The sequence below is a fragment of the Loxodonta africana genome, chromosome 3 (genome assembly GCF_030014295.1).
Source record: "Loxodonta africana isolate mLoxAfr1 chromosome 3, mLoxAfr1.hap2, whole genome shotgun sequence".
NCBI lineage: Eukaryota > Metazoa > Chordata > Mammalia > Proboscidea > Elephantidae > Loxodonta > Loxodonta africana.
The window spans coordinates 58,074,055-58,099,265 of NC_087344.1; the positions used below are offsets into that span (position 1 = coordinate 58,074,055).

A 25,211-nucleotide genomic window follows, 5' to 3' on the forward strand; every position below is an offset into this window, starting at 1 on the left:
CTACCCCTCGAAGGCATCAGGTTTAGTGTTTATTCATAGGTTGCGTCAATAGTCAGTAACACCTACTGTATGCAGAGTCTGGGGGCCCTGAGATGAAGGAGACATGGTCCCTGCTTCCGGGGAGCCCACAGTCCTTAAAGAAAACCCAAGTGTTTATCAGAACAACCGGTGGTGGAGGAGCCAGTGGGCCTGCAACCTGTGGCTAGGACATTTGGGGTGTGACCCAGAAGGGGCTGAGTCTTGATCAGTGAGTAGGGAATTGTGAGGCAGATGAGGAAAGGGCATTTCAGACAGCAGCAACAGCCCTTGCAAGTGCTCAGAGGGTCCAGGGAAGGTAGGGTTGCCAAACAAAATACAGGTTGTTAGCCGCTGTCAGGTCCACTCATGGTGACCCCATGCACAGTGGAACAGAATGTTGCCCGGCCCTGCACCATCCCCACCACTGGTGGCCGATCAGACTATTGTGATCTGTAGGGTTTTCATTAGCTGATTCCCGGTGGTAGATTTCCAGGTCTTTCTTCTAGTCTTAGCCTGGAAGCTCCACTGCAACCTGTTCAGCATCATAGCAACACACAAGCCTCCACTGACAGACGGTGGTGGCCACACATGAAGTGCATTGGCCAGGAATCGAACCCAGGTCTCCCACATGGAAGGCAAGAATTCTACCACAGAGCTAAAATATAGGACATAAGGTTAAGTTTGCATTTCAAATAAACAACACATAATTTTTTACTGTAAGCATCTCCCAAATATTGTATGGGACATACTTATTATTGAAAAATTATTTGTTGTTTATCTGAAATGCAAATTTAACCTTGTGTCCTGTATTCTTACTTGCTGAGTCTGTCTTGGAACAAGTACAGCCAGAATGCTCCTTAGAAGCAAGGATCATGAGACTTTGTCTCACATACTTTGGACATGTTATCAGGAGGGACCAGTCCCTGGAGAAGGACGTCATGCTTGGTAAAGTAGAGGGTCAGCAAAGAGAGGAAGACCCTCAACAACACGGATTGACAGCATGGCTACAACCACGGGCTCAAGCACAACAAGGATTGTGAGGATGGTGCAGGACCAGCAGCGTTTCATTCTGTTGTACATAGGGTCGCTATGAGCCGGAACTGACTCAACAGCACCTAACAACAACGAAATCTAGTAGCCCTACCAGGGAAGGGGAAAGTAGTTGGGTACAGCCAGAACCAAGAGAGTACTGGGGACGTGGCCAGAGAGACTGGCAAAGGGTAGTCTTAAAGGGTCTCAAATGCCAGGCTAAGGAGTATGGCCTTCACCTTATGAGCACTGAGGGAGACCTCTGTGGGCAGGACCCTGTGCTCAGTAAAAAATAATTTAAAAAGATTTTAAAACCCACTGTCAAGTCGATTCTGACGCATAGCAACCCTCTAGGACAGAGAACTGCCCCATAAGGTTTCCAAGGCTATAATCTTTAGGGAAGCAGACTGTAACATCTTTCTCTCATAGAGCAGCTGGACGATTTGAACTGCCTACCTTTCAGTTAGCAGCCAAGCACTTAACCACTACGCTACCAGGGCTCCTTCTGTGCTTGGTACCAAAAAAAAAAAATCCAAACCCATTGCCGTCAAGTCAAGTCAATTCCAACTCATAGTGACCCTATAGGACAGAGTAGAACTGCCCCCATAGGGTTTCCAAGGAGTGGCTGGTAGATTCGAATTGCTGACCTTTTGGTTAGTAGCGGTAGCTTGCCATAGCTCTTAACCACTGGGCCACCAGGGCTCTGTGCTTGGTATGAGAGGGGAAAAAAAACATCGAGTTCAGGAAGATGAACCTGGGCCCAGGGCAAGAGGGTGTGGCAGAAATCTCATTCTATGGCACCTACAGCAAGTGCTCCAGGGCTCAGGGGAGGGAGAGGTATATCTGGCTGGTAGGTCAAGGAGGCTTCCTGGAGGATAGGGCAGGTGATCTGGCTCAGAGAGGCTTCCTATCTGCGTCTACCCCACACGAGCCCATCCGGCCTTCCCCTGCTATGGGGTAAGGAAGGAGGCCCTCACAGGATAGCCCCTTCTCTAACCCTATGCCGCCAGGTATGCTAACCAAGCTGTCTGTCAGCTCCCTGCCTTTGTACCTACCGCTCCTTCTGCGAGGAATGCCCTTCTCCCGTCTCGGCCTTTTGTTTGTTCATATCCCTCTCCAGTGCTCCCCACTCTCCAGGGAACTTTTCTGACTTCATCTGATACCTCCCCACATCCAGGCAGGGTTACATGCCCCTCAGCTGCTTGTGCTTACCCTACCAGTATAAGCATTTTGTTGTTGTTGGGTACTGTTCAGTCAATTTTGAGTCATAGCAACCCCACGTGACAGAGTCAAACTGCCCCCTAGGGTCCTCTTGGCTATAATCTTTATGGAAGCATACCAGCGGGTTTGTTTCCCTGTGAAGCTGCTGGGTGGGTTCAAACAGCCAACCTTTCTGTTAGCAGTCGAGCACTTAACCATTTGTGCCAGCAGGGCAAGCATTTTATGCGTATAATTCATTTTATCCTCCAAACAACCCTTTGAGGTAGCTACCGTTATTATCCCCATTTTACAGTTAAAGAAAAGGAGGCACAGAGAGGTTAAGGAACTCACCCAAGGTCACAAAGGTGATAAGTAGTAGAGCCGGAATTTGAACCCAAGAAGTCTGACTCCAGTCTGTGACCTTAATGTTTACACTCTAATGCCTATGATAACATGGCTGACTCTGAACTTTAATCGGAGGGTTTTCAGGGGCTCTATGCACCCCATAATGTGTACATGATGGGCATGGACAATCAGGTATGCAGTTTTCTGGATAAGGGTGCACAGCTTTTCATCACTTTCTCAGATCTGTTCATGATTTTCAAAGGGCTGAGATCCCCAGTCTGTTTGCTTTTCTGGACTGAGCTCTTAGAGGCCAGGGCCTGTGCTTTAGCCCCTGCTGGGTCCCCAGTGCCCAGCCCGGGGCCCTGCACAGAGAGGGCATTTTGAGAAGACTTTCCAGGTGTCTGACAGATGCCTGAATGAGCATCATCTAGGGCAGTCAGCATCGGTGTCCGACTCAACCACAAATCCACTCCCACTGCAGCAGCTGGATCTTTGTCTGGCTCCAGACTCTCAGTGGCGCCCTGCCCAGTGCCCAGGAGGTCAGATAGGCCTCTGCATCTCAAGGGAGGAAACATCAGGTCCTGGGAACCCAAAGGCATGGACACCAGAGGGGGCTTCATGCAGAAGACTAGTTCTGAGTCCCAGAACAACCACCAACTCATATGTGTGACATTGAGCATTATTTTTCCTCTCCGGGCCTCAGTCCTTGCCTTACCCAAGTGTGCTGAGTCTGAATGGGATTTCTTCCGATTAACTCATCAAAGCGTGGGGTACCGAGGGGGACGCAGAAGTGAATAAGGTGGGCCCTCTCCCTGCCATCTCCAAGAACTCACAGTCTAGTCTTCAGGGTCCGCACACAGTAGGCGCTCAGTACTTGCACATTAGTCAGCTATTGTTGAGATGCTGCTGCAAAATAAATAGCCCCCAAATTCCAACGGCTCATAACAAGTGGTTATTTTTCCTGCTCATTGGTTCTATGTCTGTGGTCAACTGGAGTGGCCCTGGTTCAGCCTAGGAGTTGGGTCAAGGCCTTCTCCACATGTCTCTCATTCTGGAACAAGATGTTACCAAGGGCAAGCCCTCCTCATGGCAGATGGCAGAAGCACAAGAAGCCAAGCTAAACCAGCAAGCACATGTAATGCCTCTGCTTACATCATGCCCGCTAGAATGTTCCAATGACCAAAGCAAGCACATGGACAAATCCAGCATCCATGAGGCAGAGAAATAGACTCCATCTGCTTTTGTGGGAAGTGCTACAAAGTCACATGGCAAAAGGCGTGGGTGTGTGATGCTATTACAGGGAGGGAGTGAAGAGAGAACCATAGATGCCAATGACCAGACCCACCCCAGGGTAGCAGGAGTGGGCAGTTGTCTCTGGGCCCACAGTGGGCAACAACCTCGCTAACTGTCTTCTCTGTTCCCCGGCAGGAGCTCAGTGAGTACAACGCCACAGCCATAAAAAGCCCCACCAACACGGTCACTGTGCAGGGCCTCAAAGCCGGCGCCATCTATGTCTTCCAGGTGCGGGCACGCACCGTGGCAGGCTACGGGCGCTACAGCGGCAAGATGTACTTCCAGACCATGACAGAAGGTGAGTGGGGTCTGGAGGGCAATAGGAAGGCAAAGACTCTGCAAACAGAACAAACTCAAGGGCCATGGTTCCTGTGAAGTGCCTTTGCGAAAATTCAAAAAAGCGCCCTCCTCTTCCAGATGTCATCCATCCCTCTCTCCTGGTTGGGGACCTATGTGCAGTGTACGAATTGCACAACCATATATAGAATCCCTGTTTCTATGGCCCTGAAAGGATGCAGACTTCTCCATTACCACCATGTTAGCCAAGCCATTTCCTTTCCCAGGACTCTTGAGAGCTTAGTCCTAATGCCCATTCCCTTGCCCATATTTTTCTCATCTATATGAAAGCACTGTATTCAGTTTAAGGGACTAAACCTATTTTATTCATACACTACTCCAATGAGTATAGTTAGATTGAAAAGAATTCTGAAGCCACATGACTGTTCAGCAAGGAGTGCTGGGATTGATTAGCAATGTCTGCCCTGGACAAGAGAGTGGGAAATTACAACACCTGTGCTGTGTGTCTCCCAGTTCGAGATCACATGGTCTCTAAGCACCCTTCCTGCTCAAATGACCTGTGAAGAGCACACGGTGAAGTGTGGGCTCTGCAGCCAACAAATGGCGCTTCCTCTGCTGAGTCAGCTGCTAGGTACGTGGCCCTGAGCAAGGCACCTTACCTCTCTGAGTCTCTGTTTTCTCAGCTACGAATGAGTGATAACAGCTATCTCATTATTGTCATCATCATCATCATTATCAAGCTAGAGTAAGGATTAGGGATAAATGTACAGGACCTAGCACAGGGTTAGCACTAGGTCCAACACATAGTTAACCAAAAACCAAATTTGTTTCCATAGGATCTATTCCGACTCACAGCAACCATGTAGGACAGAGTAGAATTGCCCCATAGGGTTTCCGAGGAGTGGCTGGTGGATTTGACCTACCAACGTTTTGGTTAGTAGCCTAGCTCTTAACCACTGCACCACCTAGTAGCAAAGGCCATCTTCGTAGTCAGTCTGAGTCTGGAAGCCCTTCCTCGAGCAGCCAAGCTCTGGGGCAGCCCACAGCCTCGGGTACGACCAGGCTTCAGCATCACTTCTCAGCATCTGATTTAGCAGCTGGGCTTAGGCTTCAGCCTTTGCCTGGTTAAGCATTTCAGAGGCTCTGTTGTTGTTGTTGTTGTTGTTGTTGTTGTTGTTGTTGTTGTTGTTGTTAGTTGTTATCAAGTTAATTCCAACTCATGACAACCCCATGTATGCAGAGTTAGAACTGCACCATAGGGTTTTCAAAGCTGTGACCTTTCAGAAGCAGATCACCAGGCCTGTCTTCCAAGGCATTTCTGGGTGGGTTTGAACTGCCAACCTTTTGGCTAGTAGTCAAGTGCTTAGCCATTTGCTCCACCCAGGGACTCTTTCGGAGGCTCTAAACCCGTAAAACCAAACCCATTGCCACTGAGTCAATTCCAACTCACAGAGACCTTATAGGACAGGGTAGAACTGTCCCATAGGGTTTCCAAGGCTGTAATCTTTATGGAAGCAGACTGCCACATATTTCTCCTGAGGAACAGCTGGTGGGTTTGAACCGCTGACCTTTCAATTAGCAGCTGAGAGCTTAACCGTTGCGCTACCAGGGCTCCTCTTCAGAGGCTCTAAACCAAAAAAAACCGGACCCGTTGCCGTCAAGTCAATTCCGACTCATAGCAACCCTACAGGACAGAGTAGAACTGCCCCATAGAGTTTCCAGGGAGAGCCTGGTGGATTCAAACTGCTGACCTTTTGGTTAGTAACCACAGCTCTTAACCACTACGCCACCAGAGTTTCCATCAGAGGGTCTAGGAACCGTGAATTCTCATCTCATCACAGAAACCCTCTCTTATGGCCCCACTCCTCTGTCACCTGCCCTGTCGAACACCCCGTTCCTCATGGCCAGCATTTGTCAGTTCTCTAAGCCCTCTTCCATGTTGGATGAGTGTCACTGACCTGAGGATGGGGACCTGGCCCAAGTGTCTTTATTAATTCAACAAACACATGCTGGGGCCCTGCCATGTGCCAGGTCGTGTGCAGGAATGAAGGCCTCAGAGCTGGCCTAGTCCCTGACCTCACCAAGCTCCTGTCCTGGTCCAGGAGGCAGATAAGACGTAATAACAATAGTATTAAACATGATGATGGTGTTGATGGCCAGTGCCAGGCTCTCTGCCAAATGCATCGGCATCTTACACATTGTCTCATTACACCCATAAGCCTTGAGTAAAGCAGGCCTGGATTCAAATCCTGGCTTTGGCTGCTTCTTAACTGCATGACTTCCGGTAAGTTGCAGGCTCTCTAAGCCTCGGTGACCTAGTCTGTGAAATGGAGTAATCAGAAGAGGTTCTGAGACTCAAACAAAACACGTAACATACTTAGCACAGTGACTGAAATGTAAAAGCACTCAATAACAATAACCCAAAACCAAAAAACCATTGCCACCCGAGTCGAGTTTGTCTTTATTGAACACTTACTCTGTGGCATGCATTGTTCTAAATGCTTTACACAAGAATCCTATGAGATGAGAACTATTATTCTCCCCATTTTAGAGATGAAGAAACTGAGACAGAGAGAGGTTAAGTCACTTGCCAGAGATCACACAGCCAGTAACTGATTCAGTCAGGATTCAAACCCAGGGAGTCTGGCTCCAGAGTCCATAGTTTTAACTGCCTCTTTGTGTCAGGTGTTATTGTTGTTTTTCATGTCAACACTGAGATGTCGGTATGATTACTACCCCCACCTTAGAGATGAGATATGAGGGTTGGAGTAGTTCAGGGACTTGCCCGAGGTCATTTGTAAGTGACATAACTCTGCAAGGGCATATGACAGGTGCTCTGTCAGGAGCCGGAACAGAGCCTGGGGATCCCAAGAGACCTGGTGGGGTGGGAGGGATTCAATTTGAGAGAGTAAACCTACACTAACTACTCCAAAGAGTGTAGCTGGATTGAGAAGAGTTTTGAAGACACATGAGTTCGGCAGGATGGAGTGCTGTGATGGATTAGCAATGTCTGCCCAGTTGGGTGGGAGAAGGTTGAGCAGGCCTCCCAGACTCAGGCTGAGGACACCCGCTGTGCTTTCTCCCCAGCCGAATACCAGACAAGCATCCAGGAGAAGCTGCCACTCATCATCGGCTCCTCGGCTGCCGGCCTGGTCTTCCTCATCGCTGTAGTCGTCATAGCCATCGTGTGTAACAGGTGGGTGGACATCCCCCAGCCCATCCAGCTGGCTGACCAAGCTGCATTCTGTCCACCCATTCAGCTATTCCAGGGTCCCATCCTTCAGTGTTCATGAACAGAGGGGATACACCCATAATTCCCAGGGGCGGGTGGGGACTCAGGTAGGCCTGGTTACCTTCAAGTGGCCTCCCACTGCCTAAATGCCCACCTTTAGCTGCCCACCCCTTTGGATTAGGCATTGGCCTTGACAAGTCCACTTTTCAGGAGGGCTGGCTTGTTGAGCACTAGGACTTTAGCATGAAGGAAGGAACATCTCAGAACGGTGGGCAGGAAGGGCTGCGGGGTGCTGGGAGCTAAGAAGATGGTGGAAAGGGAGTACAGCTTACCCACTGCCTGGGTTGGTTGAGGCCCCTTCTAGAATACGACCATACCTGAGTGTCGGAGGGGAGGTTGAGGCGCTCAGGTAAGGCCCCTGGCTGAGGTGGCTGGAAAGAAAGGGAAGACTTAGACAGGAGGAGGTGGGGGAAAGAGCCTCCCAAGTGGCAGAGCATAACGCAAAGAGAGACTGTCTTCTTCCTTAAAAAGGTCCCCTGTTTAGAACAGGCTGGGCCCCGTGGAGAGATGGACAGAGCCCCAGGGACTTCTGGGGGCAGAAGCCACGGCTGGGAGATGACTTTGCTCCTTGGAAAGGACTTGGACTAGAGCAGGAACAAAGGAAAGAGTGAGCCTGGGCCTGAGGCGGCAGAGGTGGGAAGGATAGGTGGGCCAGAAAGGGAGAGGCTGCTAGGCAAGGGGCAGGCAGGAAGCCCTCTGGCAGGCGTGTGGCTCTGAGGGCTTGCCCACCCTCTCCCTATCGCCTACTGTGGCTCCCAGCTCCCCGGGCACCTCCAGGTGGCTCCAGCCCTTTGCTCTTGTTCCAGAAGACGGGGGTTTGAGCGTGCCGACTCGGAGTACACGGACAAGCTGCAGCACTACACCAGTGGCCACAGTACGTACACCCCAGGGGGCCAGCACCCTCGGGCCCTTCACTATCATCCCCCAGCGACCACTCCAGCCTTGTTTCACCTCGTCTTTCCATGCTGCAGCCAGCCTGAACAATAGGCTGTTCCCTGAATATGCCAGGCTCCCTCCTACCTCCAGGCCTTTGCACGTGCTGTTCCTTTGGCCTGGAGCACCCTCCCCTCTTTGCATCACCTGTTTACCTCTGACTCATCCTTCAGGCCTCATCATATACAAGCCTCTCTGAGAAGCCTTCCCTGGCCCACCCAACCCTGGATTTAGGGCCCTGACTTTGCTTGCTCGGCCCTGGGCTTGCCCTGGCCTTACTCTTCACAGGCTGCGTTGTGATGACCTTCAGTGGCTCTGCCGTTATAGTGGGAGTGCAGGGGGCCTGATACTGTGTCTGGTGTTCACCACTGCCTCACCAGCACGGTGACCAGCACATAACTAGGTACATATTATTAGAATGAATAAATGAATTGAATGAATGAGTGAATGTGGATCCTAGGCCCTGGCCTGGGAAGTGAAAGGAGGAGGTGAGAGCCCCCTCCTCTTCCTCTGGCTCTCACTCCGTGGCTCCAGCCCCCTATTATTCCTCCCCTGGGGGCCGTCTCCCCCCACCCAGTGCTGCGATCTCCCCCAGCATCCCATTCCTACCTCTGTCAGGGCTGGGGCCACATATGCCACACACTCAGAGTAGATGTTCCCTTCCAAGGGGCCTAGCAGAGAGAAAAGCTGGCCCTCTCCATTTGACCTTGGCAGGACCAGAAATTGTGGGGAGAGGGGAAAGGAAGAGCTTAGTCCTTACCACAGTTCACTCAGCAAAAGAGAATTCCAGATGGGTCCAATGTAGGTTCTCATACTGTACTCAAGTGAAGTACCCTAGGGCTCCTCAGATGTGCTCCAGGGGCTGTCACATGCTAAAGGGGGCCACCAGCATATCTCTTTATTTGTCAAATATATATTCCAGGCCTATTGTGTATTCCAGGCTCTGTTCTAGGTTCTGGGAATACACAAATAAACAAACCAAAGATCCCTGCCCTTGTGGAACGTACAGTCTAGTAGGAACGAGGCAATAAGAAGTACACGTAATGAATGAGTACATTGTAGGGTGTATCAGAAGATGGAAGTGCTATGGAAAAACGGCAACGTAGAACAGTGTGATGGATTGGGAGTTGCAGGGTCGGGGTTGAATTTTTAAATAGGCTAGTTGGGGTTAACCTCAGTGAGAGGGTCTCATCTGAGCAAAGATATGAGGGAGGTGGGGGACTGAGCCATGCAGGTATCTGAGGGAAGAGCATCCCAAGCAGAGGGAACAGCCAGTGCAAAGGCCCTGAGGCTGGAGCAGGCCTGGCAGGTTCCAGGAGCAGCGAAGAGGCCAGAGTGACTAGAACAGAGTGAGGGGGTGTCTTAGTCATCTAGCACTGCCGTAACAGAAATAGTACAAGTGGATGGCTTTAAAAAAGAGAAGTTTATTCTCTCACAGCCCAGCAGGCTAAAAGTCCAAATTCAGGGTGCTGGCTCCAGGGGAAAGCTTTCTCTCTCTGTCAGCTCTGGAGGAAGGTCCTTGTAATGGATCAGGCTTCCCTTGGTCTGGGAGCGTCTCAGCACAGGAACCGCAGGTCCAAAAGACGTGCTCTGCTCCCGGCACTGCTTTCTTGGTGGTATGAGGTCCCCCCATTCTGCTTGCTTCCCCTTCCTTTTATCTCTTGAGGTATAAAAGATGGTGCAAGCCACACCCCAGGGAAACTCCCTTTACATTGGATCGGGGAGGTGACCTGAGCAAGAGTGTTACATCCCACCCTAATCCTTTTACTTGCAGGCTGAGATTATGATTTACAACACATAGGGAAATCGCAAAATGGAGGACAACCACACATGGCTTAACCAAGTCGATACATATTGTGGGGGGACAGAATTCAATCCATTACAGGGGGGCAGGAAGAGAAGGTGTGAGGGGCCACAACATGCAGATTCTGTACACCATTGCAGGACCATGGATTTTGCCCTGAGTGAAACAGAGAGCCATTAGAAATTTCTGAGCAGGGGACTGTTGTGCTCTGAGCTGCAGTTTTGGCAGGCCCTTCTGGCTGATGTACGGAGAGTGGCCTGAAGGGGCTGGGTATTCTGGGCAAGGGCAGAGAAGGGAGACTGGTAAGGTGGTTGATGGGCAAATCCAGATATGATGGTGGCTAGACCAGGGTGGCCGCTGTGGAGAGGTTGGATCCTGACCTATTTAAAGTATTACAACTAGCATTTGATGCAGCGTTGGCTGGGGGGTTCACAAGAAAGAACAGAGCTGAGAAGCTCTAGACATTGAGCCTCTGGAACGTTTAAAGTAAAATATCCTGGGCTTAAAAATAGTTTGGGACATAAATGGAAAAATAAGTGAACCATTAAACTTTCCAGAATGTAAGTTAGGTAACTATTTAACTTACGGAGCCCAGTTAAGAGCGCCTCTGGTCGTGTAGAGGTTAAGAGTTCAGCTGCTAACCAAAAGGTCAGCAGTTCAAACCCACCAGCTGCTCCTTGGAAACCCTATGAGGCAGGTCTACTCTGTCCTATAAGGTCACTGTGAGTCAGAATCAACTCAACGGCAATAGGTTATTTAACTGATACTTGAATGGAGAAGGATTTTCTAAGCTCAAAAGCAATGGAAGGATCACAAGAAAAAATGGGCAAATTAACACAGAAATAAAAATCCCCTGTACATTAAAAATAAAAGTAGTTACGTCATCCCTCCCTATTCTCCAAGAAATAAAGTCATGATATCAATGCGGCTAAACATATTGAGTGTTTTCTATGTGCCAAGAATTATTTTAAGGCTTCATATATATTTGGAGCCTGGTGGCACAGTGGTTAAGTGCTCAGCTGCTAACCAAAATGTCGGTATCAAACCTACCAGCCGCTCCTTGGGAGAAAGATGTGGCAGCCTGCCTCCGTAAGGATTTATAGACTTGGAAACCCTATGGGGCAGTTCTGCTCTGTCCTATAAGGTTGCCATGAGTTGGAATGGACTCAACGGCAATGGGTTTGGTATATGTATTTATTCATTTAATCCTTATAGTTTTGCGTGTGAGGAAACTAAGGCACAAAGAGGTCACAGAGCTGCTCAGGGCAGGAGCGGGGGTATAACCCTAGGCTGTCTTGCCCCAGAGTATGTACCCTTCGCTGTCCTGTTCTGTCTACACCCTGTGGTTGTTAGTTGCCATCAAATCCATTCCAACTCATGGCGACCCCATGTGTGCAGAATAGAACTACACCATAGGGTTTTCAAGGCTGTGACTTCAGAAACAGGTTGCCAGGCCTGTCTCCCAAGGAGCTGCTGGATGGGTCTGACCCACCAGCCTTTCGGCTTACTAGCTGTAGTCCAGCACTTAGCCATTTACACCGCCCAGCCACCTGTCTGTCTACACCCTGCTGAACTAGAACAAGATAGGCTCACACCCTCTGCTTGGAGCCTTTTGGGAGCATGGCTTTTTAGAGCATGAGTCAGCAGCAAGGAAACAGGTGACATCAGGGATTCATTTTAAAAATAGACCCCAGGATATGTCCATAGGGCAACACGTTCTAAACCCAAGCTCCTGCTCCCTGCCTCCTGAGCCGTAATATTAGATCTGAGCTGGACTGTGTTCTTTTCAAAATGCTGTTAGCCCTGTGACCCCTATCCACCCAACAGCCCTGTGTGGCCGGGGCAGAGGAGGAAGCAGGGACATGTGACTGGCTCAGGGTCACCCACACAGGCTAGAGTATGCCATCATTCAGCGGTTGCTGGGTGAGTAGGAAGGTGTGGAGCCTGGATGTGCAGCCAGAAGGACCAACTTGGCTTCTTGTTCCTGCTCTGCCACTGGCCAGCTCGGTGACCTTGGGAAAATCATTGAACCTCTCTGAGCCTTGGCATCTTGATATTGAAACTGGCAGGAATGCTACCTCCTTCACAGGGCTGTTGTGAGGATTAAATGAATTAATGTGTATTAGAGTACTTTATGGTAATATTTAATAACAACAGTTAACCTTCTTTATAACCAAACCCAAAGCCAAACCCATTGCCGTTGAGTCGATTTCGACTCATACAGCCCTTTAGGGAAGAGTAGAACTGCCACATAGCGTTTCCAAGGAGTACCTGGTGGATTGAACTGCCAGCCTTTTGGTTAGCAGCTATAGCATTTAAGCACTATACCACAAGGTTTCCTTCTTTATGACAGGTAATATTTATTCAGTGCTTTCTATGTGCCAACTCTTTCTATGTGCCAGTTACGATACTAAAACCAAAAACCAAAACAGTTGCCAGTGAGTTGACTGCAACTCATGGCGACCCCGTGTGTATCAGAGTAGAATTGCACTCCATGGGTTTTTTGATGGCTAATTTTTCAGAAGTAGATCACCAGGCCTTTCTTCCAAGGTGCCCCTGGGTAGACTCCAACTTCCAACCTTTTGGTCAGTGGCCAAGTGCTTAATTGTTTGCATCACCCAGGGACAAGTATTATACTAAACCTTTTTAACAGAGCGTCTCATTTAACCCTCAAAATCTCCTTCAAGAAGTTACTTGCACGCTGACTCAAAATTGTTCTATATAAAAATACTGTTAAAAGATACAGCAAAGCTATCTTAGTACCTTTTTCTTTTAATTCAAAACTGTAAGTCAGGTCCTTTATAAAGACCATAACAGTGGAAAACAATGGACTTTTTTTTTAATTGCTGAATATAGAATGTTTGAGAAATTTAGCTTTCATGTGTGCACATAAAATATGGAGGGAATACAGCAATCAAAACTAATTTTTTAAAGATAGCCATTACCTTTCTCTAAACTGTTTCAGTGCTAACATGTATTCTACAAAAGAGAATAGTTTCATAAATTAATTGATCTAAAAGTAGGTGCCAGTGTTAACCATTTTTTTTTTTTTAATTTTATGTCCAAGCCCATTGCTGTTGAGTCAATTCCAACTCATATCAACACTATAGGAAAGGGTAGAACTCCCCGATAGGGTTTCCAAGTCCGTAATCTTTATGGAAGCTGACCATGCACCTTAGCAGCTGAGCACTTGACCACTGGGCCACCAGTGAAATCTAAAAAAAAAAGGGGGTTATTTATTATCCCTATTTTGTAGATGAAAAAAGCTAGGCACAGAGAGGTTAAGTAACTTGCCCAAGGCCACACAGCTGGATTAACACAATGATTGATACTCAAGTAAAACTCATAAAGCAGCTTGTCTGTGCCCCTTATTAGTGACAGAGCAGGACAGAATGCCTGCCACCTCCTCCCTCATCCTGCATCTCCCACTTGGGTGATGAAAGTCTGCGACCCTGACAGCTGTAAATCATCCGAACAATAGCCCACTATTTTTTGAAGACTCTGCCTGCAGAAATCCTCATCCAACCTCCTGGGAGCCAGCCTCATGCCAGGCTTTGGCCCTGAGGACCTCAGCTTCCATCCCAGGAGACAGGCTGGGGAAGCACTAGAAAGAAACTGGTAGCATGGGTCTCACCAGTGTAGACTCTACAGCCAGATGACCTGGGTTCAAATCCCACTACTGCTGCTTATTAGCTGTGTCTGTGTTACCTTGAGCAGGTCATTTAACCTTTCTAGGCCACAGTTTCCTCATCTGAAATATGGGGATATTGGACCCAATGAAACTGCCATTTTCGTAGGCCAGAAACACTCAAATATTGGCAGTTTCATAGAGTTCGACCTAATGTTTATCAGGTAGGGTCATTAGAAAGGTTGATGGAGTTGCTACCTGTAAAGTGCCTAGAACAGGGCCTGGTACCTGGTAAATCTGCCCTGAACTGTGAGCAGGTGGGATGAAACTAAAGAGTGATGGAAGCAAAGAGGGCTTCACTCAGAGCCAAACATTCAGTTAGTATTTATTAAGCATCTGAAGGTCCCTGGGTGGCACAAATGGTTTGTGCTCAACTACTAACCTAAAAGTTGGCAGTTTGAACCCACCCAGCAGTACTGTGGAACAAAGGTGGGCAATCTGCTTTCATAAAGATTATGGCCAAGTACCATTACTAAACATTTTGATCAAAGATCCTGTAGAAGAATCCTGATCAAAAGGGGGAAATGTAGAACAGAATTTCAGATTCTCATGGAATCCAGACTTTCTGGAGCCATGGAGGCTAGATGAACTCCCCAAAATTATTGCCCCGACATAATCTTTAAATCAAAAATACCTGCTAGAGTCTTCTTAAAACCAAACATTAGTTCAGCTTAACTAGTAAAAAATTGTCTGCCTTGAGCATTGTTTCCCTTTAAGGTCTATGGCAGTTCTACTCTGTCCTATAGGGTCGCTATGAGTGAGAATTGAGTCGACAGCAGTGGGTGGGTATATGGGATCAAACTGACAACAGCAACTTGAAAGATTAGGTAGGAACCTTAGGGGGCAGTAAGTTTATGTTAATGAGGAGGAAGAGCTCAGAAAAGGAGGGTGAGAATATTTGTACAACTCAAAGAATGTAATCAATGTCACTGAATTGTACATGTAGGAACTGTTGAATTGGTGTATGTTATGCTGTCTATATGCTCAACAGGCAAAAATAAATAAATAAAACTAATTCTGAGAAAAAAAAAGATTACAGCCAAGACAACCCTATGGAACACAGTTCTGTTCTAACACACATGGGGTTGTCATGAGTCGGAATCGCCTCGACAGCAACAGATTTGGTTTTATTTTGCTTGTATACTACCCTGACACGTATTCAACCTGTATGCTGAGCCAATAATCCGAGAAGCTGGGTCTATAAAGAAGAATGGGGCATCAGGACTGGAGGGAGACTCATTAACAACCTTGAGTTATGCTGATGACACAACCTTGCTTGCTGAAAGTGAAGAGGACTTGAAGCACTTACTGATGAAGATCAAAGACCATAGACTTCAGTATGGATTACACCACAACATAAAGAAAACAAAAATCCTCACAACTGGACCATCAAGCAACATCATGATAAATGGAGAAAAGATTGAAGTTGTCAAGGATTTCATTTTACTTGGATCCATAGTCAACACCCATGGGAGCAGCAGCCAAGAAATCAAAAGACACATTGCATTAGGCAAATCTGCTGCAAAAGACCTCTTTAAAATGTTGAAAAGCAAAGATGTCACCTTGAAGATTAAGGTGTGCCTGACCCAAGCCATGGCATTTTCAGTCGTCTGATATGCATGCGAAAGCAGGATGATGAATAAAGAAGACCAAAGAAGAATTGACGACTTTGAACTGTGGTCTTGGAGAAAAATGTTGACTATACCATGGACTACCAAAAGAACGAACAAATCTGTCTTGGAAGAAGTATGACCAGCATACTCCTTAGAAGCAAGGATGGCGAGACTCCGTCTCACGTACTTTGGACATGTTATCAGGAGGGATCAGTCCCTGGAGAAGGACATCATGCTTGGTAAAGTAGAGGGTCAGTGAAAAAGAGGAAGACCTTCAATGAGATGGATTGGCACAGTGGCTGCAACAATGGGCTCAAGCATAACAATCCTGAGGATGGTACATGACCAGGCAGTGTTCCGTTCTGTTGTACACAGGGTTGCTATGAGTTGGAACTGACTCGAAGGCACCTAACGACAACAACCCTCACACATGGACTCTGGAGCTCACATTCTAGAGCAAGAGCTCATAAACTTAGGGTTCCCAGACCCCTAGAGCTCCAAGGACCTGTGAACACCCACAAATGATACGCTACATATGGGAGTGTTCACATCCTATGAATACTTTTCCAAGGAGTAGATTCGTCGCTTTCGTTACATTCTCAAAGGCAAATAGTTGTAGAGGGAGAAAAAAGACACGTACATGAGTAATGTTAATATTCAATCAATAAGCATTTATTGAGTGCCCACTATGTCCCAGGCCCTGGGATTTAGCATGAACAAGACAGACACAGCCCCTGTCCTCCTGGGGGAAAGAGGGTAAAACAAGTCCTCACAGGCAGCAGAGTGTTCCAGAAGGTGGTGACAGGGGGCCCTGACCATGCCTATCCAGGAGCCCTGATACAAGATAGAAAAGCTATATGGACATCAGGGCTGCCAGGGTGGGTGTGGAGACAGGGCTGCAGAGCCTGTGGAGAGAGCATGGGGCTCCACTAGAAGAATCCAGGCAGGCTTCACAGAAGAGGTGGCATTTGATCTGGACACAGAGACAGAAAGGAAAAGCGTGTTCCAGGTGGAGGGAATAACATGAACAAAGGCACAGAGGCAAGAAATTATGAGGTGTGTCTGGGAACCCTGGGGAAATAACTGTTTCCTGGTGGCATGTAGGGGTAGCAATGAGCTGTAAGTGGGGCCAGATTATAGAGAGCTTCGAATGCCAGGTGAAGACATTCATCTTTGTTCTGTCAGTGATGGATAGCCCTGCTGACCAACCAGCTGGCCAAGGCTCAGGGCAGCATCTAATTGGTCGGCAGCAGAGGCATCTGAGCAGGTTTTGAGCTCTTGCTGTGCGCCCCCTTAGCTCCCTGACCTGACCCGTTCCTGTCCTTCCTCCCCAGCCAGACCAGCAGAAAGGGCTTCCCCCAGTGTTGTTGGGAGGGAAGCGGAAAGCCAGTTGCCACAGGTCATGCAGTGAATCTGGGCAAGAGAGGGAGCATCTCCAGGCTCTGGTGAGGGCTCACTTGGGGAGGAGGAAGTCATGGCTGCATACTCCACAAGGAGGAAGCATGAACCAGATCCTGGTTGCTTTTCATCTGGGAGACAGTGAGCACAGTGGTTTAGAGGACTGGTCTTTGGGCTCAAGTCTGATAAACCTGGGTTCAAATCCTAGCCATGCTGCTCACTAGCTGTTTGGCCTTGAGTAGATTACTTAGCCTCTCTGAGCCGCAATTTCTTCCTGTGTGAAATGGGGAGAATGATCCCTTCCTCACAGAGTTCTTGGGAGGAGAAGATGAGGTAATGCAGACAGAGCCTGGCACAGCATCAGGCACAGACAAACGACTGGGTGAATGACAGCTACTAGTAGTAGTATTATTATATCTTGGTCATCTGGATTCTGCTCAGCTCTACAGACATTGAGGACCTATTGTGTGCAGAGCTTTGTGCAGGGTGTCAGGAAAGGGGGAAATGAGAAAAGATTGCACACCCACCCTTTCCTTCCAGGCACTCGCAGTCTAGGGTGGTGGTTCTTAACCTCTCCTAGGGTCTCAGGCTCCTCTGAGACTCTGCTAAAAGTTTTGGAGCCCATGGCCAGAAAAACACAAACACAGATGTTATGTATATGTGTGTATGTATAAAATTATAATAAAGGGAAATTATATTTAGAAATATAATATGTTCTAAACTTATCAACAGTAGATTGGGGGTAACTTATTTTCTAAAATACCTATTTTCATAACTTTTAGACTATTTATAAGGAACATTGATTATTTTTCTAATCCAAAAAGGCAATATAACAATAATGATGATAATAAGAATAATAAATGCACTCCATTTCAGGAGGTTACCAGATTCCATCCCCCTCAAAGCCTATCAGGTGGTTCACGGGCCCAAATTAAGAGCCCCTGACCCAAAAAACTAGAGAAACACCTACACAAATAATCCAAAATAAAGCTGGTGTGTTAGAGCAGGGGTCAGCAAACTTTTTCTATAAAGGGCCAGATACTAAATATTTTAGGCTTTGAAGGCCATACAGTCTTTGTCACAATGACTCACTTCTGCTGTTGCAGTGTGAAAACAGCAAAGAAATTGACATGACTATGTTCTAAAAAAACTAGTTAAAGTTATAAAAAGTTTGGCCATAGTTTTCTGACCCTGTGTTAGAGGTTCCAACTCCTAGATTCCTGTAATGTCTGAAAAAGAGGCTGGGACTAGTCAGCGACATGTCCAAGGCCACACAGCCAAGCAGGGTGATGCCCCACCCAATCCCTATGGTGGCCCACAGACTTCAGCCCCCTAAAAGCTCTCTGGGTGCCAGTCTGGTCCTCTCATTCCTTTCAGGCCCCAACTCCTAGAGTAGCTCCCTCCAAAGTCACAGCTCCTGCAGGAGGGAGTGGGTGTGGAGGGCCAGGAGGTCTGGGTGGCTGGAGGCCAGTTAGCTGGGAGGGGGGATGTGGGGGTGGGTCATCTTTCTTTTTTCCTTCATAGTGTTTTGGTGACTCGGTGCTAGGGACAGAGCTGGGTGTTTGACGTCCAGGTTACTTCTTCCTTTTTCTGTATCAAAAAAAATAAAAATCCACATCAGATTAATATGCCTCATGTGCCGACCCATGCTGATCACTAAGGTACCCTGAAAGGTTTAAGAGTTGGCTAGTAGAGGACCTGGGTGGTGGGCCCAGGGACCACGGCCTCTCAGACCCTGAGTGAGGCAGCCCCTCCAGGCTCTGGGATCTAGCTTTGAGGGCTGAGGCAGCCAGGGAGGGCTCCTGAGGGGAGAGGGGGCTGGAATTAGGCCTTGAAAGACAGGGAGGAAGTCTCGTTAATGAGAGCCCAAAAAGCACAGTCTATTGCCTGTTCTTTTTGTAATTTAGTTCCAATTCTCTGTCTTCTTTCTTGACTTTTTCTTTATTTGGATACCCCCGACTCTCTTTCACAAGGTGTCATGCTTACCTATCTTTTTATGCCCACATCTGTGGCAGACATTGAGAATCAATCCTGGCAGTTTTTTAAGCTGCTCCAGGAAGTCATTACTAATCAATTACAGTTAGAACAAGAGCTGGAACCAATTTGCCATCTCTACTGATCTCTATGTTCTCCTCACCCTTCTACCTAGCTCAGTGCCCACCTGCCCACTGAGGCCCAAAGAGGCCAGGTGACTTGCAAGGGGTTGCCCAGTTCTTATGAGAACCAACTAGGAGTGCATTTCCCTCCATGGAGGGGCTGTCTCCAACCTCACTTTTCCATTTGTCCGCATCTTAAGTCTGTTCATGTGACCGAGCCTGGTCTTCTCCCTGCAGTGACCCCAGGCATGAAGATCTACATTGATCCTTTCACCTATGAGGACCCCAATGAGGCAGTGCGGGAGTTTGCCAAGGAAATTGACATCTCCTGTGTCAAAATTGAGCAGGTGATTGGAGCAGGTATGTGGGGTCCTCTGCAATGGGTGGGAACTGCCCCATCTGCAATTCTGGGCCAGAAGTGAGAGGGTAGAATATGGGGCAGGGGCCTTAAGGGCCCTCCAAGACCTGAAGACTCAGAATGTTCCAGATGAAAGAGCCCTCAGAGGTCGTCCAGTAAAACCACATTGTCAAACAGATAAGGAAACTACGGTACAGGGCTGGGAAGGAGCTGCCACAAAAAGTCAGAGTTTGAGCTGGGTTTGGAACCCAGGTCTCTGTACTCTTTTCCAGTGCTTCCTGCTTTTCCCACTAACCCATGGTCCCCCTCCCTATCTCCCCAGGCCTCCTATATCCTCACCCTCATACTTCCAGTCGAAATTCATAACATCCATAAAGAATTTACTCTCCATTCCCATAGGTGGCTGGAACTTTTCAGGGTCTCCTTGGGTTTCCTCTTGGGAGGTCCCCACATTCTAAAATAGGTCTGTGTCTGAGAAAACTAATTGACTGTTGAGGAGGAAGAGCTCCTACAGGCCCCAGGAGCAGAAGTGACAGGGAACACGGAGGTGGCACTCCCATCTGGCAAATGACATCCTATCTCTCTCGGTGTGTCTGTACCAGGGGAATTTGGCGAGGTCTGCAGTGGTCACCTGAAGCTACCAGGCAAGAGAGAGATCTTTGTGGCCATCAAGACACTCAAGTCGGGCTATACTGAGAAACAGCGCCGGGACTTCCTGAGCGAGGCCTCCATTATGGGCCAGTTCGACCACCCCAATGTCATCCACTTGGAAGGCGTTGTCACCAAGAGCACACCCGTGATGATCATCACTGAGTTCATGGAGAATGGCTCCCTGGACTCCTTCCTCCGGGTAGGAGAAATGGAGAGTGCCAGAGGTCCATGAGTGGGGCAGGACAAGGAGTATGGACATAGATTCATACTGTAAGAAGAGCATGAAAGGGTCTTAGAAAAGCTATAGGTCGGGAATGGCAAACATGCTGCCACTCTCCATTCCTTCACTTGTGGCAGGCATTGCTAATCAATCACAGTATTCCCTCCCACTAAGACCAGAGACCATCTCAAAATCCTTCTAAATATGGTTCCCCAGGAAGCCACAGTCAGTCATTGAGTGTCGGCATACAGCCTGAAACCTGGTTGTTATTCATGCTCTTACCCAGTCTTCTCATTATGCGCAAGGGAAAACTGAGGCTCAGAGAGAGGAAGAGTTTGCCCAAGGTCACCCAGAGGGTCAAGGTTAGAGCCACAACTGGTACTAGGTCTCCTGACCACCAGTCTAGAGTTCCCATCAAAGTCTGGATTTTCCCAACTTTGTACAGTCCAGAGAGGGGAGTTGAGAGCACAAAGCCAAGAGAGGAAAATTTCAAGGCCTCCTGGGAGATCACAGACAATATGCTGGACAAAGCACTGGACCGAGAGTCAGAAGCATACCATGGGACTGGTTGCCATTCAACAAATATTTATTAAGCACTTATGCAGTGGTTAAAGCACTCAGCTGCTAAGCAAAAGATCAGCAGTTTGAACTTAACAGTCGCTCTGTGGGAGAAAGATGTGGCAGTCTGCTTCCATAAAGATTACAGCCTTGGAATCCCCATGGGGCAGTTCTACTCTGTCCTATAGGGTTGCTGTGAGTCGGAATCGACTCGACAGCAGTGGGTTTGGTTTTTTATATGCCAGGCACCTTCCCTGTACCTTCTCATTTAACTCTCAAAACAGCCCTGGGAAGTGGTGTTACTTACCGCATTTAACATACAGATGAGGAAACCAAGACTTGGAGAAATTAGATCACTCGTCCAAGGTTGCACAGCCAGGAAGGGGCAGAGCCAGAGTCAAACCAAGTGTGTCTGCTTCAAAGCTCATGTTCTCTTCACAGCCCTGAAGTCAGCCTCTCATAGGCCTCTCTAAGGTCACTGGGCATCCGAGTCCTTCCTACAGGGAGCCCAGGGCCAGGTGGCAGGGTCTTGCTCTGGTCCCCCATTAGGGTATAGTCCAGAGCTCTGACTTCTCTTCCATTCACTCAGCAATTTCTTGACTTCTCCCAAAGCAAAATGACGGGCAGTTCACAGTCATCCAGCTGGTGGGCATGCTGCGGGGCATCGCGGCTGGCATGAAGTACCTGGCAGACATGAACTATGTCCATCGCGACCTGGCCGCCCGCAACATCCTTGTTAACAGCAATCTAGTCTGCAAGGTGTCTGACTTCGGGCTGTCACGCTTTCTGGAGGATGATACCTCAGACCCCACCTACACCAGCGCCCTGGTAAGATATAAGCGGGCACACTGGGGTCACCTGTGCCCAGTGTGGATATCCATCTCTCCCTGAAATACGTCTTCACTGACACCTGCCGAGCACTGGGCTGGGCCCTGAGAACACAGAATGAGATAACCACAGATCCTTCCCTCTTGGAGCTCACAGGCTGGTGGGGGTCACGGATGTGCAGAGCAATATGGAATGACAGGGCTATGAACCAAGAAGCCCAGCCTTAGTAGGTAGTGGAAGGCTTCCTGGAGGGGGTGATATCTGAAGGGCCAGTAAGTTTGCCCTATGAAAAGGGAAGGAAAGGGCCTCCAGGTAGAAAGCACAGCAGAAGACAAGATCACTTGACAAGTCCAGGCTGTAAAGGGGAAAGGCAGTGAGCAGTGATACTGGAGAGGTAGGCAGGGGCTAGATCTTAAAAAAAAAAAAAATTTTTTTTAGATCTTAGAGGCTCTTAAATGCCCAAGTTCAGGACTCTGCCCTGAAAGCAGCTAGGGTTGTTGAAGTGTTTTAAACAGAAAGAAATAAGACACAGTCCCTGCCATCAAAGGGCACAGAGATTAGTGCAAGTAGAGCCAGACAAGGAGGCAAATAATTTGAGTACTGTTTTGTGTCATAAGCGTCTGGATAGAGAGATGCAAGGCAGTTTTAGGATTAAGGAGCGTGATCACCTCTTTGGAAGTTTAAGAGTTAGAGGGACTTAAAGGATGAGAAGGAAGTCTTCAGATGGCATAATGGGAAAAAGCGCTCCATCCAGATGGAACAGCATGTGCAAATACCCAGAGGTCTGAAGCAGCATGGTGACCTTGGGGAACAAGAAGGTGCATCATACGATCAATGCAGCACAGACTTGGGGTGGGCAGTATTGAGAGCAAAGGACACACAGATCAGCCTTCACCCATCAACCCTCCCATTCCCATTCCCCAGGGTGGGAAGATCCCGATCCGATGGACAGCCCCGGAAGCCATCCAGTACAGGAAATTCACCTCGGCCAGCGACGTGTGGAGCTACGGGATAGTCATGTGGGAAGTGATGTCCTACGGGGAGCGGCCCTACTGGGACATGACCAACCAGGATGTAAGTTTCTAAGGGGGTGGGAAGAGCCTTTCTGGCTAGCCAGAGCGGGAGAAGAAGATAGGAAATTTCTGGCATTGTACCAGAATTGTGCCAGGGATGAAAGAAAGGTCTCTGAGATCCCAGCCTGGCTGCCAGGGCAGCTTCCAGCCCAATGTTGACTGGTTCAAACCTCTACACAGGACCCTGGACTCTCCAGGGGTAGGGAGTAGAGAAGGCCCATTCAACCCCAAATCAGCAAATCTTCAGGATGCATGCACCTATAGCCAACCCTGAATGAGACCATGTCTTCCCTTCAGGTGTTTACCACTAGTTGGGGGGACAAGACAAATACGCAGGGAACCAGATATCATATCAGAAAATTCGATGATCAAGTGTAAAAATAGCATGGGGGCAGTATCTGACCTCCTCTAACTTCTCAAGGGGGAAGGAGAACCAAGATGAACAGCCCAAGGCTGATTCCTATGAGGCAGAAGTCAGCCATGCCTTCTTTCTCCACCATCTTTACCAATTCTGACACCAACCGTCCCTCCCACAGTACTCTCTACTCCTCTGCTCTGTTCAATAATTCATTGCAATGGCCACACAGAACTCACAGACCATACTCATAGTTATGGGGTTTATTAGGGAAGTAACAGTCACCATTCAGGGTCAGGAACACGCAGGATACAGTTCTTTCATCAGGACACCCTCTTCCCTGCCAGGCTTGCAGGCAGGTCTTTCCCTGGCCCTTGGCCTCTGCCCAAAGGCACTCTTTCTCTCTTCTTGGGCCGGGAAGCCCACCACACCATTTCTTGCTGCTGGGTCTCTGCCGTTGCTTCTTACTGCCTTCAGCGTTACAGCTCTCTCTCTCTCTCTCTCTCTCTGTGTCTCCTGGTTCCAGCAGCTTCTCAGTGCAGGGATCTCAGGTCCAATGGACATGCTGGCTCCTGGCTGTTCTTCCTTGGTGGTGGTGGGATCTTCTCCTTCCTGCCTCTGGGGTGGCTCATTTCAAGCCCAGCAGGATGGCAAAACTTACCAATCTCTTTGGTGGGTGACAATTACCTATTACACAGTCCCACCCAATCACTTGGGTGGGAAGTACAAGACCATGGCAAGATAGGCCACACAAAAGTGACCCATCGCACTGCAAGCACTAAATTGGAGAAGGCAGGTGTTGTAGGTGCTGAGGCAAGGGCAATATGGGCAAGATCACTCAAGAGAGTCTTCACAGAACTGGTGGGACTCAATAGTAATGAAACTTGGAGATGTCAGGACTTTCCAAGGGAAAGAACAGCATGAGCAAAGGCCCAGAGGTGGGATAATGAGACTGGCTGCCCTACCACCACAAGTGGTTGTGTTGGGGAGCAGTGGAGAGGAAAGTTGGTCAGAAAGGTTGGTGAGGCTCAGTAATGGGGTGTTGACAGTCAACCCAAGGAGTTTTGATTGGAAACAAAGCAGAACAGGAAGGATTTGAAGAAGCTTCTTAAGCAGGGAAGGGGACCACAGGAGGGTTGGAGAATCTGGCCTTGGTAGGAGAAGAGATTGGAGAGGATGTTTGAGCTCCTTTCTCTGACATAAGCTGGGTGGGAGTGGCAGGCAGGGGGTACCAGCCAGGCTCACGGCCATACTATGGGGCCTGACAGAGAAGGTATCTCTTACCTGGAGCTGTAAGTGGCACTTAACTGGAAGCATGTGACCACCCTGGGGGCAAGGAAGGGGCCAGAGGGGGGAGTCCTCAGGGCCATCTAAGCCAGAGGGAGTTCAGAGATGTCAGATGGGGAGGAACAGCCCACAGGAAGGTCAGCCTGGTGGAACTCTGAGGCAGAGGTTATCTGAGGGCACTGGATGGTCTGAGACTGGGGGAGGGGGGCAAGCTGATGGGTCAGACCCAGAGGACAGTAGGTAGGAGCCCAGATGAGGCCCATCATTGGGGGTGCCTCCAGGAAGTGGAGGTCATTGCCATGGCAACCACTTAGGTCTGGCCTGCAATGCACTGAGGGCAAGATGGGCCAGGCAGGAGGGCAGATGCCCTCACCCGACCCAGCCCAACCTCCCTCTGCCCCTGTATTGTGTTCAGGTAATCAACGCCATCGAGCAGGACTACCGGCTGCCTCCTCCCATGGACTGCCCGAGCGCCCTGCACCAGCTCATGCTAGACTGCTGGCAGAAGGACCGCAACCACCGGCCCAAGTTCGGCCAGATAGTCAACACGCTGGACAAGATGATCCGCAACCCCAACAGCCTCAAAGCCATGGCACCCGTCTCCTCCGGGTACGGCCCCGCCCCGGCCCCGCCCCTCTCCTCCCGGTACGCTCGTCCCCGGCCTCGCCCCCTCCTCTAAGCAAGCCTAAGCCTTGGTCCCACCCTGGCCCCGTAAGGTCCCGCCCCGGACTCGCCCCTCTCCTCTCGTCACTTTCCATCCTTGGCCTCTACCCCGACCCAGTCCCTCCTTCCGAAGACTCCCCTCTGGCCCCGCCCACTCCTCCCTTCTCCCAACCCCGTTTGACCCCGCCCCCTCCTCCCAGTCTGGCCCGCCC

General features: G+C 49.0%; 1 protein-coding gene across 1 annotated transcript in view; it reads left to right on the forward strand.

The window, feature by feature from the left end:
• Positions 1-25,211, forward strand: part of EPHB2 (EPH receptor B2) — a 228,089-nt gene that overhangs the window by 199,752 nt on the left and 3,126 nt on the right. The window contains exons 7-14 of the mRNA XM_064281446.1: positions 4,021-4,183; positions 7,270-7,378; positions 8,284-8,348; positions 19,244-19,366; positions 19,967-20,214; positions 21,406-21,621; positions 22,546-22,695; positions 24,752-24,945. Of these exons, the coding sequence (XP_064137516.1) occupies positions 4,021-4,183; positions 7,270-7,378; positions 8,284-8,348; positions 19,244-19,366; positions 19,967-20,214; positions 21,406-21,621; positions 22,546-22,695; positions 24,752-24,945 (1,268 nt within the window). The remainder of the gene's footprint in view (positions 1-4,020; positions 4,184-7,269; positions 7,379-8,283; positions 8,349-19,243; positions 19,367-19,966; positions 20,215-21,405; positions 21,622-22,545; positions 22,696-24,751; positions 24,946-25,211) is intronic.